Here is a 14,708-nt window from a genome sequence, read left to right on the forward strand (position 1 = left end):
TTGGTGGAATTTTCGTCTCTTTCTTCCCGCGTGTCTTCCGTAGCTTCGTTTCCCACCGCAGCAATGTGGGAATGTTGCCCGCCCCACTGTCACATGATACATCCAAAGGTGCTACCCGGTGTCGGTGTCACTGGTGCCCTCAAGCGTCGATGGCAAGACCCAAATGTCACCACAGCGTTTTTTTTTTTAGCATTCACAATTTTGTATTGGCCGTTCGGTTTCATTCAAGGCTCCATGGAATTTGTGTTACTATATGTGTGTTTGTGTTTCTTTGTACGTGTGTGCGTGTGTGTCAGTCACTTAATGGAGAACCAAATCCGAGAGGTGGAACGAGGCGCTTTAGATGAGCTGAAGGATCTGGAAAGACTGTGAGTGAGCGCGACACAACTGCGCACAAATACACAACACGATAGAGCTGTCAAAATTCATTGAATCATCGACAAGTAATCGATGATCAAATTAATCGACAACTATTTTAACTCATTTTGCTGCCAAAAACGTATAAATATGTTTTATATGAAATGTTTTAAGTGTCCCAAAGACGTATTTATGCGTTCTTTTTTTTCATGTTTATGCATACAGAAAGCTTTGACGCAGCCTCTGGACTGCAAAGAACGGTTGAAACAATGGTAGTAATTACAAACGGCCAGCAGGTGGCAGCAGAGTATAAGAGATCAACCAGGGCCAAGTTGAAAACAAGCTAATTTGCCCACAGTTGTAAACAGATTTGTAAATAATGATAAAATTTAGCTATATTCTAATGCTCATTGCTGCAAAACGGAAACAGATACAAATATTTTTTTTCCTGATGAAAGAAGGGACTAATCTTTCTTTTGGTAGGTTCCATGTTTTTTTATAGCAATAGGACACAATATTCTGTGGGCCTTTGCAAAATCAGTCAAAATCTAGTAAAACAGCCGGGAGCAAAGGGGGTTGCTTCAGTGAAAATGGCTGGGAGTGAATGAGTTAATTACAAAATGTTGTACGATGAATTAGCTAAACAGTTTTAACGGTTTGACATTACTAGTCTATTTCTTTACATTGGCTCTTATTATGTTTCATTCATTACAGTGTGTTTGCATGTGTGTGCGTTCAGTCGCCTCAACAGGAATCGCCTGACGCAAATTCCGGAACTTCTGTTCCAGAAGAATGAAGCTTTATCGCGACTGTGAGTACACAAACTTTATACGTTGTCCTCCTTCACATTATCATTTTATGCTGTTTACGTCAAAATCTTCTCTCCCGCACGCAAATACACTTACACACGCACACACACACAGATTTTCACACAATTAGCAGAATTTCCCACGAGTAATGAAACAAATGTATCTCTGTTAGGGATAGACCGGACGCCGATATTGGACCAATATCCGTATCGGCCTTTTAAAAAAAATCTGACGACCGATACAAGGTAAATCGAAAACCATTTTAATCTCAGGGAGCTTTTTATTTAAATTTTCAGTTAACTTTATAAGAGATGCTGCTTGACCCCCCGGGAACCTTGTGAACCATTTGTTTTTGTTTGTCATTAAAACAAAAGAAAAAATGTGAAAGTTTAAGATTTTAGGTATTTTCAAATTTTGTAAAAAAATAAATAAATAAAATGACTGTTTACTTGTTTAGTTTCCATTTCACTTTTTAAAATGTACTGATAACCCTGAGAGCTCTCTGAACATTTTTGGTAGAAATTCAAAAGGACGTCTATTGTCTAAGATTTAAAAAAAAAAAAAACAACAGAGTCAAGATTGCCATTTGTTTCAAATACTTTTTTTTTTTTTTTACTGAAAATGAATATTGGCTCCAAACATCGGTTATCGGCCTCCATGACTACTAATATTTGGCATCGGTATCGGCCCTGGAAAAACATCATTTCTGTTTCTGTAAGATTTTATTTTCACATATGATGTAAATTACGCCCATGTATGTTGCATGTGTGTGTGTGTGTGTGTGTGTGTGTGTGCGTGCGTGCGTGCGTGACCTTCATAGCAGCGCAAAGCAAGTGGGAAAGTTTACCTTTCTCACCCACTGACATGCACACAAAAGATGGGATAAAGGAGAGCAACGGCGATAGACTCACCCAAGAAACACGTCTGGAGAGCAAATATTACCACACACACACACACACGCACACACAGACACGTCCAGCTGTGACCAGCTCCGGTCAACATCATCTTCTGACCTCTCGAATCCCGGCAACGGAAATCTTGACGACCTGCTGGGAAAGCATCTTTAATATGTATGTGTGTGTGTGTGTGTGTGTGTGTGTGCGTGGCCATGCGTCACTGTTGTTTGCAAATAGCGCCAGCGATGCGTTCAAGTGTCGCCGTCGCGTCCCTTCACGCTCGTGAGGAGTTCAAGTATCTGGAGCCGGTTGGCGTTCAGTGGAAAGTATAAGCATTAAAGCAGCTGCGGTTTGGATCTGACTTAAAAGTAGCAAAGCCAGCAGGTGGTCACATTGTTGTGTACATTTGAGTGAGCTTTGTTTCTGACTGTTTCTTTCATCTTATATCAACCAAGAGTCAGACTTTAAGCCCTAAAAAATAACACTTGACTTCATCAAAAGGTGGAGTGTTTTTTTTTGTGTGTGTGTGTGTGGCCACACTGAAGTTATTTTCCTTTCCAGGTTGTTTCAAGTCCAAACGCTGCTTGCGAAAAGCTCACAATGTCGTTTTGATGGTCGTCTTCTGCAGACTAAACAGTCTTCAAGCGCCGCGTGCCCGGTCCCGACCCGCGTGCTGAGAACTGAAAACAATATCACGTGCGCACGCACTCATGCAGGAATGCTGAGAAGCGAGTGTTCGCGTCACGTTAATGTTGGGCGTCGATAAAAATAATATTTCGGTTTCCCTCCCTTTTCCTTGTGAACATGTTTCAAGTGCAGAATCTCAGCCAGGGCTGGACTGGCCATCTGGCACGTCGGGCAGATGCCCGGTGGGCCGGCCTCTTTTGGGGCCGATGCGGTGCTTTTTAATTATTATATTTCCTACATTTTACCCTAAGAGACTAGCCCACATTTTAGAGGGACCAGTCCGTTAATCCATTTCAAATATAGATAGCAAACTGAATGATCAGTGGCAGAACTACATGTTAGGCAAGAGTTGGGCTGGGCCAGATCAAATCAAAATGCCAGGGCCGATTTTTTTTTTGTGCCAGTCCAGGCCTAATCTCATCATATTTAAATGTGAAGCAGGGGCGGAGCTACATGGTGGCCAGGGGTGGCCAAATTTTAGTATCCGTGATTTTTCTTCATGACTATGATTATTATTATTGATTATTATTAATGTTATGAATTGTATTATTGCTGTTTTTATATTATTATTATTATTTTAATTTTATTTATTATATTATATTTTATGTATGTACTTATTTATTTATAACGAAATCACTCTGGCCACCCCAATAAAAAATTTCTGGCTCCTGATGTGAAGCCCACAGCTTGGAAATATTCCCCAAAATGGATGCTTGAAGCCAAAACAGCTGACATGCTATGCACGGTTTCTTGAAAGAAAAAAAAAAGAAGTCTTGAAGCTTCTAGCAAGATTTTAAAGTAAGCCCCGCCCCCTTCCCCATCTCATCTTGCGATTTCAGCGACCTCAGCGAAAACGCCATCCAGGCGATACCCAGGAGAGCCTTCAGAGGAGCTGCAGACCTCAAAAATCTGTAAGTTGATGACGCGATAAAGCCAAGGAAGCCGTTGGGTCGCTTGTCTGAGCAGATGTTGCGTTGATTGACAGGCAGCTGGACAAGAACCGCATCAGCTGCATTGAGGAGGGAGCGTTCAGAGCATTGCGATCTCTGGAAGTTCTGTGAGTAGCTTCCGCCGGGATGCGTTCGAGTGTCGTGGTGTCTTCCCGCCGGTGATGCGTTCGTGTGTCGCTGTCTGCGTGCGCCTCCAGGACGCTGAACAACAACAACATCAGCAGCATTCCCGTCTCCAGTTTCAACCACATGCCCAAACTTCGCACTTTGTGAGTCTTTCGCAGAATCAGCATTTGGCAAGAGACGTAACCGAATTGAGTCCAATCATTTACAAACCGTGTACCGATTTCAGTAAAATAGCCATTGTGAATGCAGAGGCCAAATTTGACCCAGATCTGAATCAGATTTGACGGTGATGTCGTCGTGACATGTAAAATATGATTTAAAAAAATTATTCGCAGGGCGTACAGTACGTGTCAAATGTCACAATGAAATTTTACCAACTGTAAACCAAACACAGTATGATCCAGATCTGACCCTGATTCAACAGTATTGTAAACATAAAGTGTCAAATCTGATTGAATATGTTCATACACTATATTCTATGTATTTATATCAAATGTTATCACATTTGGATGAAACTTGACCTTTCGCTGTTAAAATAAGATATATTTATTTATTTATTTGATTCCGATTTTTGGGCCTGCGATTCGATTCAGAATCGATTTTCGATTAAGAATGATTTTTGATTCAAAAGGATTTGATTGACAATGATTTTTGCTTCAATTTATAGATATTCAAGGAATCGTAATGATCTACTCCAGTCTGACTCGCTAATGCTAATTAGCGCGCTACTCGCGGCACTTTTATCAATCAAAAGAACGTCTCCACGCTGCAACAAAACATTTTTTATTGGAATAACTGGATCGTGACTTTTTCCTTCTACTCTCTAATGTGGCTACAACTTAACAGTGTATCAGACCACGTGGAACCACACTGCCCCTAAGCGGCCAAACCGGGTACAACATGAACAGCACTCCCAATAAAGGCACACATAAACAAAGGGAGGACAGTATAAAATAATTTAAATAAAATCGATTTTGGGACATTTAAAATCAATTCTGGATTGTACTAAATGTGAAAATTGATTTTTTTTGGCACACCCCTAATATTTAGTCCGGATTGGATACAGATTTAATAGACATTTTAAACATTCATTCATTAATTTTCCCCCAAAACAAATAAAGTCCAATTGAATTTGATCTCACACGATACATATCGGTGCCAATTGTGTGACATTTGACCTGTAGCTGTTTAGTTATAAAGCAGATTTGATCCGGATCTGACTCAGATTTGGCAGCAGTGTAAATGCATCAGAAAGTCCTGAAATATTTTTTTTTTGCTGTCAGCTTTAATTTAACAAATGTGACATCATTATTATCACATGAATTGCCTGCGGGCCCGACTACAGAACGTAGCATGAGGCCTGCAGGCCATACGTGGCACACGCTGTCTTCCGCGTACGTTTCTTGTCGAGCATTCTGGTCTCCTTCCACAGTCGCCTTCACTCCAACTCCCTGCGCTGCGACTGTCACCTGGCCTGGTTATCTCCGTGGCTGCGACAGCGACCCACGTTGGGCCTTTACACCCAGTGCAGCGCCCCGCCCGCCCTCAGGGGACTCAACCTGGCCGAGCTGCGCAAGAGCGACTTGGCCTGCTCGGGTAAAATATGCCACATCACACAAGGCGAGCGTCTCCGAATTCCGACTTGCCTGCGAACTCTAAAAAACCCTTCAAAGTTTCCTTCTTCCTCTTCTGGTGTGCCTTGCGTGCGCTTGCAGGCCACGGCGGCAGCGCTTTTGTGCAGCCGTGCAGCCTGGCGTCCGGCTCGTGCCCGCCCATGTGCTCGTGCAGCAACAACATCGTGGACTGTCGGGGGCGAGGCCTCACCGCCATCCCCGCACACCTCCCGGAGGCCATGACAGAGATGTGAGCAACACCTTTCACGCCATCACGTGTCTTTCTAGTGCACGACAAAATCTCTAGGAATTTGTCTTTAAGTGAACCCAGATTAGCCATTTTGACACTAAAATCACAGACTTTCTGTGTCTTTTCAGGCATGGCTTCTTTTTTTTGTAGGTCTACGCATGATAGACATGCCTACCAACAGGGCTCTAAGTGATTTGGTGCCCTAGGCGAAAGTGCAGATTGTAGACCCCCCCCCCCCCCGTACATATACATATAAATAAATAAATAAAATATGTAGATATATATTATTTAATAGCACATCACACCCTAAATACCAAATTTCACAGACAAAAGAAAAATGGATACCTTTACTATATATTTGTTTTTGCAATTCTTATCTTATATAAATTAAATGATTTAATTTATTTTAAAGCCAGCAAGCTTTAATGTCATGTAAAGTAGCATGGCTGTAATGGAGGACTACACAAGTTACAAGCAAGCTAAGAGGCTAATGCTATTTTCACGTTTATTTTTTATAGACTATGATGATTGACCGACATACATGCCTCTACCCGTTTTTCCTCCTCCTCCTTTCGCCACTTTCTTAATGCAGGACCTGAGGGCTTGAACCTTTTCATTGTAAAAGTTTTTGGGGGAAAATAATTATTTTTAAGCTTTTTTTTTTTTTTTTTTGCAATTTGGCACCCCCTCCACTAGATGGCGCCCTAGGCGACTGCCTCGTTCGCCTGCTTACCAAGTTTCCTGTTGCCAAGTGGAGCTGAATTTCTTAAACGAAAAATGAGCCTAAAATACCTGCTTCAAAACAAAATGGCAGACTTCCACGTCCACCAAATTTCCTCCTCCTGCTTTCGCCGCTTTCTTAATGCAGGACCTGAGGGCTTGAACCTTTTCATTGTAAAAGTTTTTGGGGGGAATTATTTTTAAGCTTTTTTTTTTTTTTTTTTTTGCAATTTGGCACCCCCTCCACTAGATGGCGCCCTAGGCTGCTTACCAAGTTTCATGTTGTTGCCAAGTGCAGCTGAATTTCTTAACCGAAAAATGAGCCTAAAATACCCGCTTCAAAACAAAATGGCTGACTTCCACGTCCACCAAATTTTATGTTGCTCGGTGAAACTTGAAATTTTAAAATGATTCTTCTACTTTTATCTTTCAGTCGTCTGGAGCAAAATGGCATCAAGTCTGTTCCTCCCGGTGCCTTCACGTCCTACAAGAAACTCCGGCGAATGTGAGTCCGTCCGTGCGTGTCCAGGTGGGACAAATTTGTAGTAAAAATAAAAAGTCAAAACGGTTTGTTCCAAACGCGAGTCAGGATTTTTTTTTTTCTAAACAAATTAGCAAAATAATCATAAAAAGTGTGTGTTTGTTTAACTTGTGTACGTTTAACATTTTTAAATACTTCCTAATAATTACATTTGATACTAATACTTATATATTGAAATACTTTCTGTTCATATGTTTTATTGATTTATGCATTTGTTTTATAATATGTTTGTATTGCAGAGACCTGAGTAACAACCAAATATCAGAGATTGCGCCGGATGCTTTTCACGGCCTCAAAGCCCTCAACTCCTTGTCAGTAACACTCACTTTGTGGTCTTGGACATATTTTTTTTCACATGTGGGTCACCTATCATTGTCATGTGTGGAATGAACAAAATAGCTAAATTAAAAAAAAAAAAAAAAATGACGTTAATGAGAAAATATATTAAATATTTAAACTACATCTTTCATCTAACCATAATTTTACCGGAAATATGTTTTGCTTCCTTTTAAATATACTCAGTTGTAATAGAATTGAGGTGTACTTTATTACGCAATACTTTCTTTTCTTTTTTTTCCAATCTATCCAGTCATTCGGCAGTGGTGATCACATGCTCACGTGTTTGCATTGCTTTTGTGCAGGGTTTTGTACGGCAACAAGATAACGGAGCTTCCCGCCGGCGTGTTTGACGGCCTGACCTCACTGGAGCTGTTGTAAGTGGACGTACTTCCTTCTTTGGATTTCACCGGATAAATATGCGGATGATCGGGTGTCGCTAGTACAAATACTTTGTAGATTTGATCAATATAATGAAATTCATTCAAAATGTTGTGTGATTTAAAAAAAAATAAAAAAATCTTAATATTATTCAAAGTCAGTTTGCAATTTGTTTGCACGTAAACCGAATCAGACAAAATTCCCGTCGGAAGTTTCGTTACATTTGCGTCAATCCAGCTAAAAATGGTCCCTAAAATAATAAGTGAGGTCAACACAATTATCCATTATGGAGCCTAATGGGTTTTCTCCACCTTAGATCGTAAATTTGTCCGTGACGTGTGCTGCCCTCCTGCAGGTTACTGAATGCCAACAAGATCCACTGCGTGCGGGCGGCGGCCTTCAAGGATCTGGAGAGTTTGGCGCTGCTGTCGCTGTACGACAACAAGATCCAAAGTTTGGCCAAAGGAACCTTCAGCTCGCTGCACGGCATCCAGACGCTGTGAGGCCTTTATTTGTACAATTCTACTTTGACTTGCGAGTGATCCAATGTACGACTTTAGTGGCCTTTCCTGGTTAGAAATGAAATCAAATAACGTACACGTGTAAACAGATAATATAACAATAGCTCACAGGCATATATTTTTTAACCTCTGCTAAAAATAACAAATATGAGTCCGTCTTATTTATTTATTTAGTAAATATTATACTGCCCTCTAGTGGCTAAGACGACCAACTGAAACTCGCAAGTCAAAAGCTCCACTGTTTTGTTTTTAAAATTGCCGTCCAACCTTTGTGGTTTCCCGTCAGCCACCTGGCCCACAACCCCTTCGTGTGCGACTGCAACGTCAAGTGGCTGGCTGACTTCCTCCGCGCCAACCCCATCGAGACCAGCGGGGCGCGCTGCGCCAGCCCGCGGCGCCTCGCCAACAAGCGCATCGCACAGATTAAAAGCAGCAAGTTCCGATGCTCCGGTCAGTCTGCGTGCGTGTTTTGTGTTTCAAGGAAATGCCAAATGTCCTCACACATTTGACATTTCCTTGATCCATTCAAGAAAAAATTTGCTTCATGTTCTTTTATCATCAGTTTATATACTGTATGTTGTTAAAATGATTTATTTAATAAGCTATGCTCTTTTTTTTTTGTTGTTTAAACCAACGGAATATATGAATGTATACGTACAGCATGTCAGAGTTATTTAGACTGAATGCTAGCCAACAGCACAACAGCGCCCCCGCTGGTCAAAAGCTGTAATCACACACAAAGGATCAATGCTTTCGGTTCAGTTGACTGATGAATTTATTCCTCTCATGTTTGCTTCTTGACCGACTTTTCTCTCTGTCCACATTTTAGCCAAGGAGCAGTACCACATCCCAGGTGCGTAACATGACATCACTCATGGTAGCTGTCAATCAAAAGGTAACCACACCCCCAACCCATGTCAAGTATGTACACGTCGGTGAAGCAGGGAAATGTTCCAGGAACTCTGACATCCTTTAAACAACTTAGTGAAATACACTTTGAAAAGTATTTGATGGCAGTTATTTTTCACTTTTGCTCATTTTGTTCTCCGAATAAGAAAAAGCAAAATATGAAACAAAACCATTTCAATTTATATTTATATTTTCATGAAATTCCGCTAGCTTAATGCTAACATAATGCTAAAGACGCGCTAACTGTAATTAATATAGATGCTGCAGTAATTTTAAAGCTTAAAAAAAAAACAGAAGTGCTACTTTATTCATTCATTCGAGCGGTAGTGTGCAGTTATAGAATATCATTGACAGGAACACAGTGGATGATGTTCACGTAACGGAAATTAGCATAGCCATTCGGTAATTATAAACCGTCGGGGAAAAAATGCTACTTCACACACACGGAGCAGCAACACAAACAAACACAACATACAACATTACTTGCCATCATTTAGCAACTGCCCCGTGAGAACGACTATTAATGTAGCTTTGCTTGGGACCTTCTCTGCCTCCCTCTTCTTCTTACTGTTAATTACCCTGCTTGGCTTCCAGTCGAGCTCAGTGCGGCCCAGCATGATGTGGCGTAATGCGGTACTACACCGACAGGCCAGCAAATTCTGACTTCAGATTGTGTATGTAAGAGAATATGATAAAGCCTGAAATAATAGTGAATGTGTGTGTGCGCACGCGCGCGCGTGTGTGTATTTTGCCAGGGGCCGAAGACCGCCGGCTGAGTTCCGGGTGCAACAGCAAGCCGTCCTGTCCCAGCAAGTGTCGCTGCGAGGCCAACGTGGTGGACTGCTCCAACCTGAGACTCACCAAGTTCCCCCAACACCTGCCCCCCGCCACTGAAGAACTGTATGACACACATACACACACACACTCACACACACTCACGCATGCGCACACACACTAATGTAACATGTATCCATGCTGACACGCGTGTCACGCTGCTTGAATGCGCAGCCCCTGGACATTCCAACCGCCTACTTTGCTAACCATCTTGTTTTTCCTCTGGGTTTTTTGGGGGGGGCTTTTGGGCTACCCTGGTGATGGCCGTGATGATGATGATGATGATGATGATGATGATGATGATGACGACGGTGGTCTACATCACAGGCGTCTCAACAACAATGACCTCTCCCTGCTGGAGGCCACGGGCGCCTTCAAGGGCCTCTCGCAGCTCAAGAAAATGTAGGTCAAGCCGCGGTGACCACGCATGCGTGCACGCACGCACGCACACGCACACACACACACACACAAAACGCGCCGTCAGAACGCTTGAGCGCTCTCAACACCGCCTTCCACAAAAAGTAGCAAGCATCCTGCTTTTTGTGTTCCAGGACAATTGAAACGTCAACAACAATGAAAATAAAATGGCTGACAACAAAGCTTAATATTTTTGGGCAGACGTTTGTGTTCAAATAATAGACTACTAATAAATAATACATAATATATACACAAATGTGTATTATTTTTGGGCAGCCTTCTTCAATTGCCTGAATTTGTTTTAAAAATAAGAAATTGAATGCAAAAATCAAAAAAAAAAAAAAACAACAACAATATAATGACAATAGTAATACTTTAGCTTCTGCTTATAATTATATCAAATCAAATCAAGCTTTATTTATATAGCAGTTTTCATACATAAAAATGCAATTCATAATAATTACGCTAATAATATTGGATATATAAAAACAGCAAAAATGTATCAAATATCATTACTAAAATAATTATAATAAAAATAATAATAAAATTATGTGTTATGTTTATACACGCATATTAATTTCTAAGCCTTAACAATGTATTTAATACTACAGTAATTTTTATTATGTTGCTTGAAGTCTTTATTTGTAATTACATTGACTAAAAAAGACACACTCAATGTGTAGTGCTAATAATATAATAATTCTTATTTTTATGAGTAAATACTGTTTATGAAGTTGGCCTGTTGTATTAAAGACTTTGAATAATTTCATATTGTTGGCAGCCTTGATCATATTTATGAATTGAATTGACTGAATAGATAAGTTATATTAATTCCATAATTAAAATGTAGTACTCATAAATACAATTTATCATGTGTGTGAATAACAAGGGCATATTTTGTTTCTTCTTCTATTTTGGATGCCTGTAGTTTATTTTTTTTTTAATTTTATATTGCCTGAATCAATAATAAAAAATAAACTAAACCCGAGGACAAAAATTTAACAAAATAAATACACCAATTATTATTAAAGCGTATTCTGGTCTAATTTGGATTAAGTGGATTTGACTTAATAAGATAAAACATTTTCTTCAACAACACTAATAACCTTTGAATTACCCCATTTCATTCCATTCTATTTTTAGCAACCTTGATCATTTTTATTAATCAATTAATTGCATTAAATGAATTATTAAAAAAAATAATAATAATACCACAACAACACCATAATTCATCAGCACTCATGACAAATCCCTTTTGTAAAGATTTTTTTTTTCTTCCACTCGATGATTAGAAACCTGAGCAACAACAAAATCTCCGAGATCGAGGACGGCGCGTTCGAGGGCGCCGCCGCCGTCGCCGAGCTGCACCTGACCGCCAACCACCTGGACGGGGTGCGAGGGGGCATGTTCCGAGGGATGGACTCGCTCCGCATGCTGTAAGAAACGCACACACAAATGGAATCGTTTATTGTTACATCTTCAGAAGATTTCAATGATTCAACAAAAGCAAGGGACCGATTGCAGTAGCAAAGGTGATTTGTGCGCAGGATGTTGAGGAACAACAAGATCAGTTGCCTGCACAACGGCAGCTTCGCCGGCCTCAGCAACGTTCGTCTGCTGTCGCTCTACGACAACCAACTGAGCGTCATCCTGCCCGGGACCTTCGACGCGCTTCCCAACCTCTCCACGCTGTCAGTGGCGCACGCACGCACACACACACACACACACGCACACACACACACACACACACACACACACACACACACACACATGGGTCATAGGTCATGGGTCATGGACATCTGCTACACAGTCTTATCCACTGATGCTAGTTTAGCACATTTGCTGCTAGATTTAGCAACTTTTCGGCCTATACTAGCAACTATTTTTCAAAAAAAAGCCCAGAGCAAAAACTGTCGCAGCTTTTGAAAAGTGATTAATTATTATTTTTTTTCCCTCCCTCCAAATTAGCTTTATTGGCAGATGACTTTGCTTGAAATGATTGAAGGAGTATAGTGCTGTCAATGTCGAATATTTTTTACAATTGATTAATCTATCAATTATTCAAACGATGAATCGACTAATCGCACTCATTTAATTTAGCATTAATTATTGTTTATTGACCAGTGTTTGGTGTTTATTTTGCACTTCGTATTTGTATAGTGATTAAAAAAAGAGGGATTAATGTCCTATGTTACCGGTTCGCAAACAGATGTTTGCAAATATCTTATTTTGATTAAACAGAGGACAATTTTAAATAAAAAATAAATAAATGGCTCCAAACGATTATGCGACTATTAAAAATAGTTGTCAATTAATTTGATGTTCAATTACTTGTCAATAAATCAATTAATTTTGACATCTCTAATAGAGTATATTCACCATTTTACTTAACTGTCTTATTTTTTTAGGCCCAGTTTTTGCTGTGTAGCAACTTTTGAAAAGTGACTAAAAGCTGCTGCAAAACATATATATTAATAAACAAACCTGTAATATGTTTGTATTGTTTACACATAAAAACGTAATGAAGAATTCATCTAAATTAACAAATTAGTTTCAGTAATGACACTTGCATGCAATCTACTGTACATCACGTTCTATGGAATTATGTGATGACATCGTCAAATAATGATAAACAATTTATTTTAATAAAAAATTGTACCCAAATAAATGTTTGAAAGCAAACAGTTAAAAAAATGAATTTGTGTCATTTGCACAGTGACTCTTACATTTCACACTTTAAGAATCTCGGTTAGCATTTAGCAACATCGGCAGAAAACGAATTGACAGTCAACGTCTAAGCGAGTGTGTTTCCTGGCCCAAGGAACCTTCTGGCCAACCCGTTCAACTGCGACTGCCGTCTGTCCTGGTTGGGCGCCTGGCTCAGGAGCCGGCGCATCGTGACGGGAAACCCTCGCTGCCAAGGGCCCGCTTTCCTCCGCGAGATCCCGCTGCAGGACGTGGCGGCGCCCGACTTCCGCTGCGAGGACGGTACGCCACCGGCAGACCAGCGTTTGCGATTTGCCGGCAGCCTTCGATGCGGCTAAAGTGTTGTGTTGCTTCCACTTCCCGTGAAGTGTGTTGACTTCCTGCGTGCATTTCCAGGCTCTCCGTCAGAGTCCAGCAGTTGCTCATTGGGCCCGCAATGTCCCAGTGGTTGCACATGCATGGACACTGTGGTGCGCTGCAGCAACAAGCATCTGCAGGCTCTGCCCAGAGGACTTCCTGCGAACCTCACCGAACTGTGAGCGCCCGACTCCATCGACTCCCGCCGCTCCAAAATTCAAACAATTCATTCACAATTTCCCTGGCAGGTATTTGGACGGGAACCAGTTGGCACGAGTACCCAGCCGGCTCAGCAACTTCAGGAACCTGCAGCTCATGTGAGGAACGCCATTCTACTTCCTGTTTACACCTCCAACTTCCTCTTCTACTTCCTGTTCACCTCTTCTACTTCCTGTTAGCACCATTTTGCTTCCTTGTTCACGTGTTTTGCCTTCTCTTTCTACATCCTATTTTGTTTTACTTCCTGCTCACTCACTGTTTTTTTTTTTGAATTAAACAAACATACAATTACAAACATTATAGAACTTTGACAATTCAAACCAAGTCAACAACAGCAGAGTAAAAGCGCTCTTCACTTCTACTTCCTTTTTACCTCTTTCACTTCCTGTCCACCGCTTCTACTTTTTTTCCCCCTCATATAACTTTATTAAACAATTTCAACAGCATACACAAAGAAATTGTGAACACTATACACACACGTTATTAACTCATTTACTGCCATTGACGGCTATAGACGTAAAAAAAATCATTAGAACTATTTCTATTAGTTTAAATCCCCCCCCACACTTTTATTAACAAGAGTGTGAAAACCTAGATTTTTTTTTTGTACATTTAGAACAGATATAAAATTTGTGATTAATCGTGAGTTAACTAGTGAAGTCATGCGATTAATTACAATTAATAATTTTAATCGCCTGATGCCCCTTATTTTTATTATTCTTTTTTTTTTTATCACATCAGGTGATTATTTTTTTTTAATTGTAATTAATCACATGACTGGGCAAAGTGTTGCTGCGTTTCATTCGTATTTGTGTTTTTTTTTTTTTTTAACTAATTTGTGTATAATTGACGGCAATTGTTTTTAAGTTATATACCACGATTTTACCGATCTGGCTAGTTTGTTAAGAGATTATTTTCCTCCATGTAGCCCTTGAGCTAATATGAGTTTGACACACAATGCCCAGCAGAGGGAGCTACAGACTCTCCAACTTTATACTTATGGAAACTATACCCGTGTGTGTGTGCGCGCGCGTGTGTGTGTGTGTGTGTGTGTGTGTGTGTGTGTGTGTGTGTGTGTG

The 14,708-nt window shown here is 40.5% G+C and overlaps 1 protein-coding gene across 2 annotated transcripts in view; it reads left to right on the forward strand.

Annotated features, from left to right (window-relative positions):
• The window catches only part of slit1b (slit homolog 1b (Drosophila)), a 31,961-nt gene that overhangs the window by 4,811 nt on the left and 12,442 nt on the right, over positions 1–14,708 (forward strand). For both annotated transcript variants that reach the window (XR_013294802.1, XM_077571102.1), the window contains exons 3-22: positions 297–368; positions 1,097–1,168; positions 3,589–3,660; positions 3,735–3,806; positions 3,897–3,968; positions 5,258–5,421; positions 5,541–5,688; positions 6,842–6,913; positions 7,189–7,260; positions 7,591–7,662; positions 8,022–8,165; positions 8,474–8,637; positions 9,017–9,040; positions 9,852–9,996; positions 10,258–10,332; positions 11,640–11,783; positions 11,895–12,038; positions 13,169–13,335; positions 13,450–13,588; positions 13,659–13,727. Coding sequence is in view for 1 of the 2 variants with exons in the window: in XM_077571102.1 (XP_077427228.1) it covers positions 297–368; positions 1,097–1,168; positions 3,589–3,660; positions 3,735–3,806; positions 3,897–3,968; positions 5,258–5,421; positions 5,541–5,688; positions 6,842–6,913; positions 7,189–7,260; positions 7,591–7,662; positions 8,022–8,165; positions 8,474–8,637; positions 9,017–9,040; positions 9,852–9,996; positions 10,258–10,332; positions 11,640–11,783; positions 11,895–12,038; positions 13,169–13,335; positions 13,450–13,588; positions 13,659–13,727 (2,103 nt within the window). In the remaining variant the exon portion in view is untranslated. The remainder of the gene's footprint in view (positions 1–296; positions 369–1,096; positions 1,169–3,588; positions 3,661–3,734; positions 3,807–3,896; positions 3,969–5,257; positions 5,422–5,540; positions 5,689–6,841; positions 6,914–7,188; positions 7,261–7,590; positions 7,663–8,021; positions 8,166–8,473; positions 8,638–9,016; positions 9,041–9,851; positions 9,997–10,257; positions 10,333–11,639; positions 11,784–11,894; positions 12,039–13,168; positions 13,336–13,449; positions 13,589–13,658; positions 13,728–14,708) is intronic.

The sequence above is a fragment of the Vanacampus margaritifer genome, chromosome 7, assembly GCF_051991255.1.
Source record: "Vanacampus margaritifer isolate UIUO_Vmar chromosome 7, RoL_Vmar_1.0, whole genome shotgun sequence".
NCBI classification, from domain to species: Eukaryota; Metazoa; Chordata; class Actinopteri; order Syngnathiformes; family Syngnathidae; genus Vanacampus; species Vanacampus margaritifer.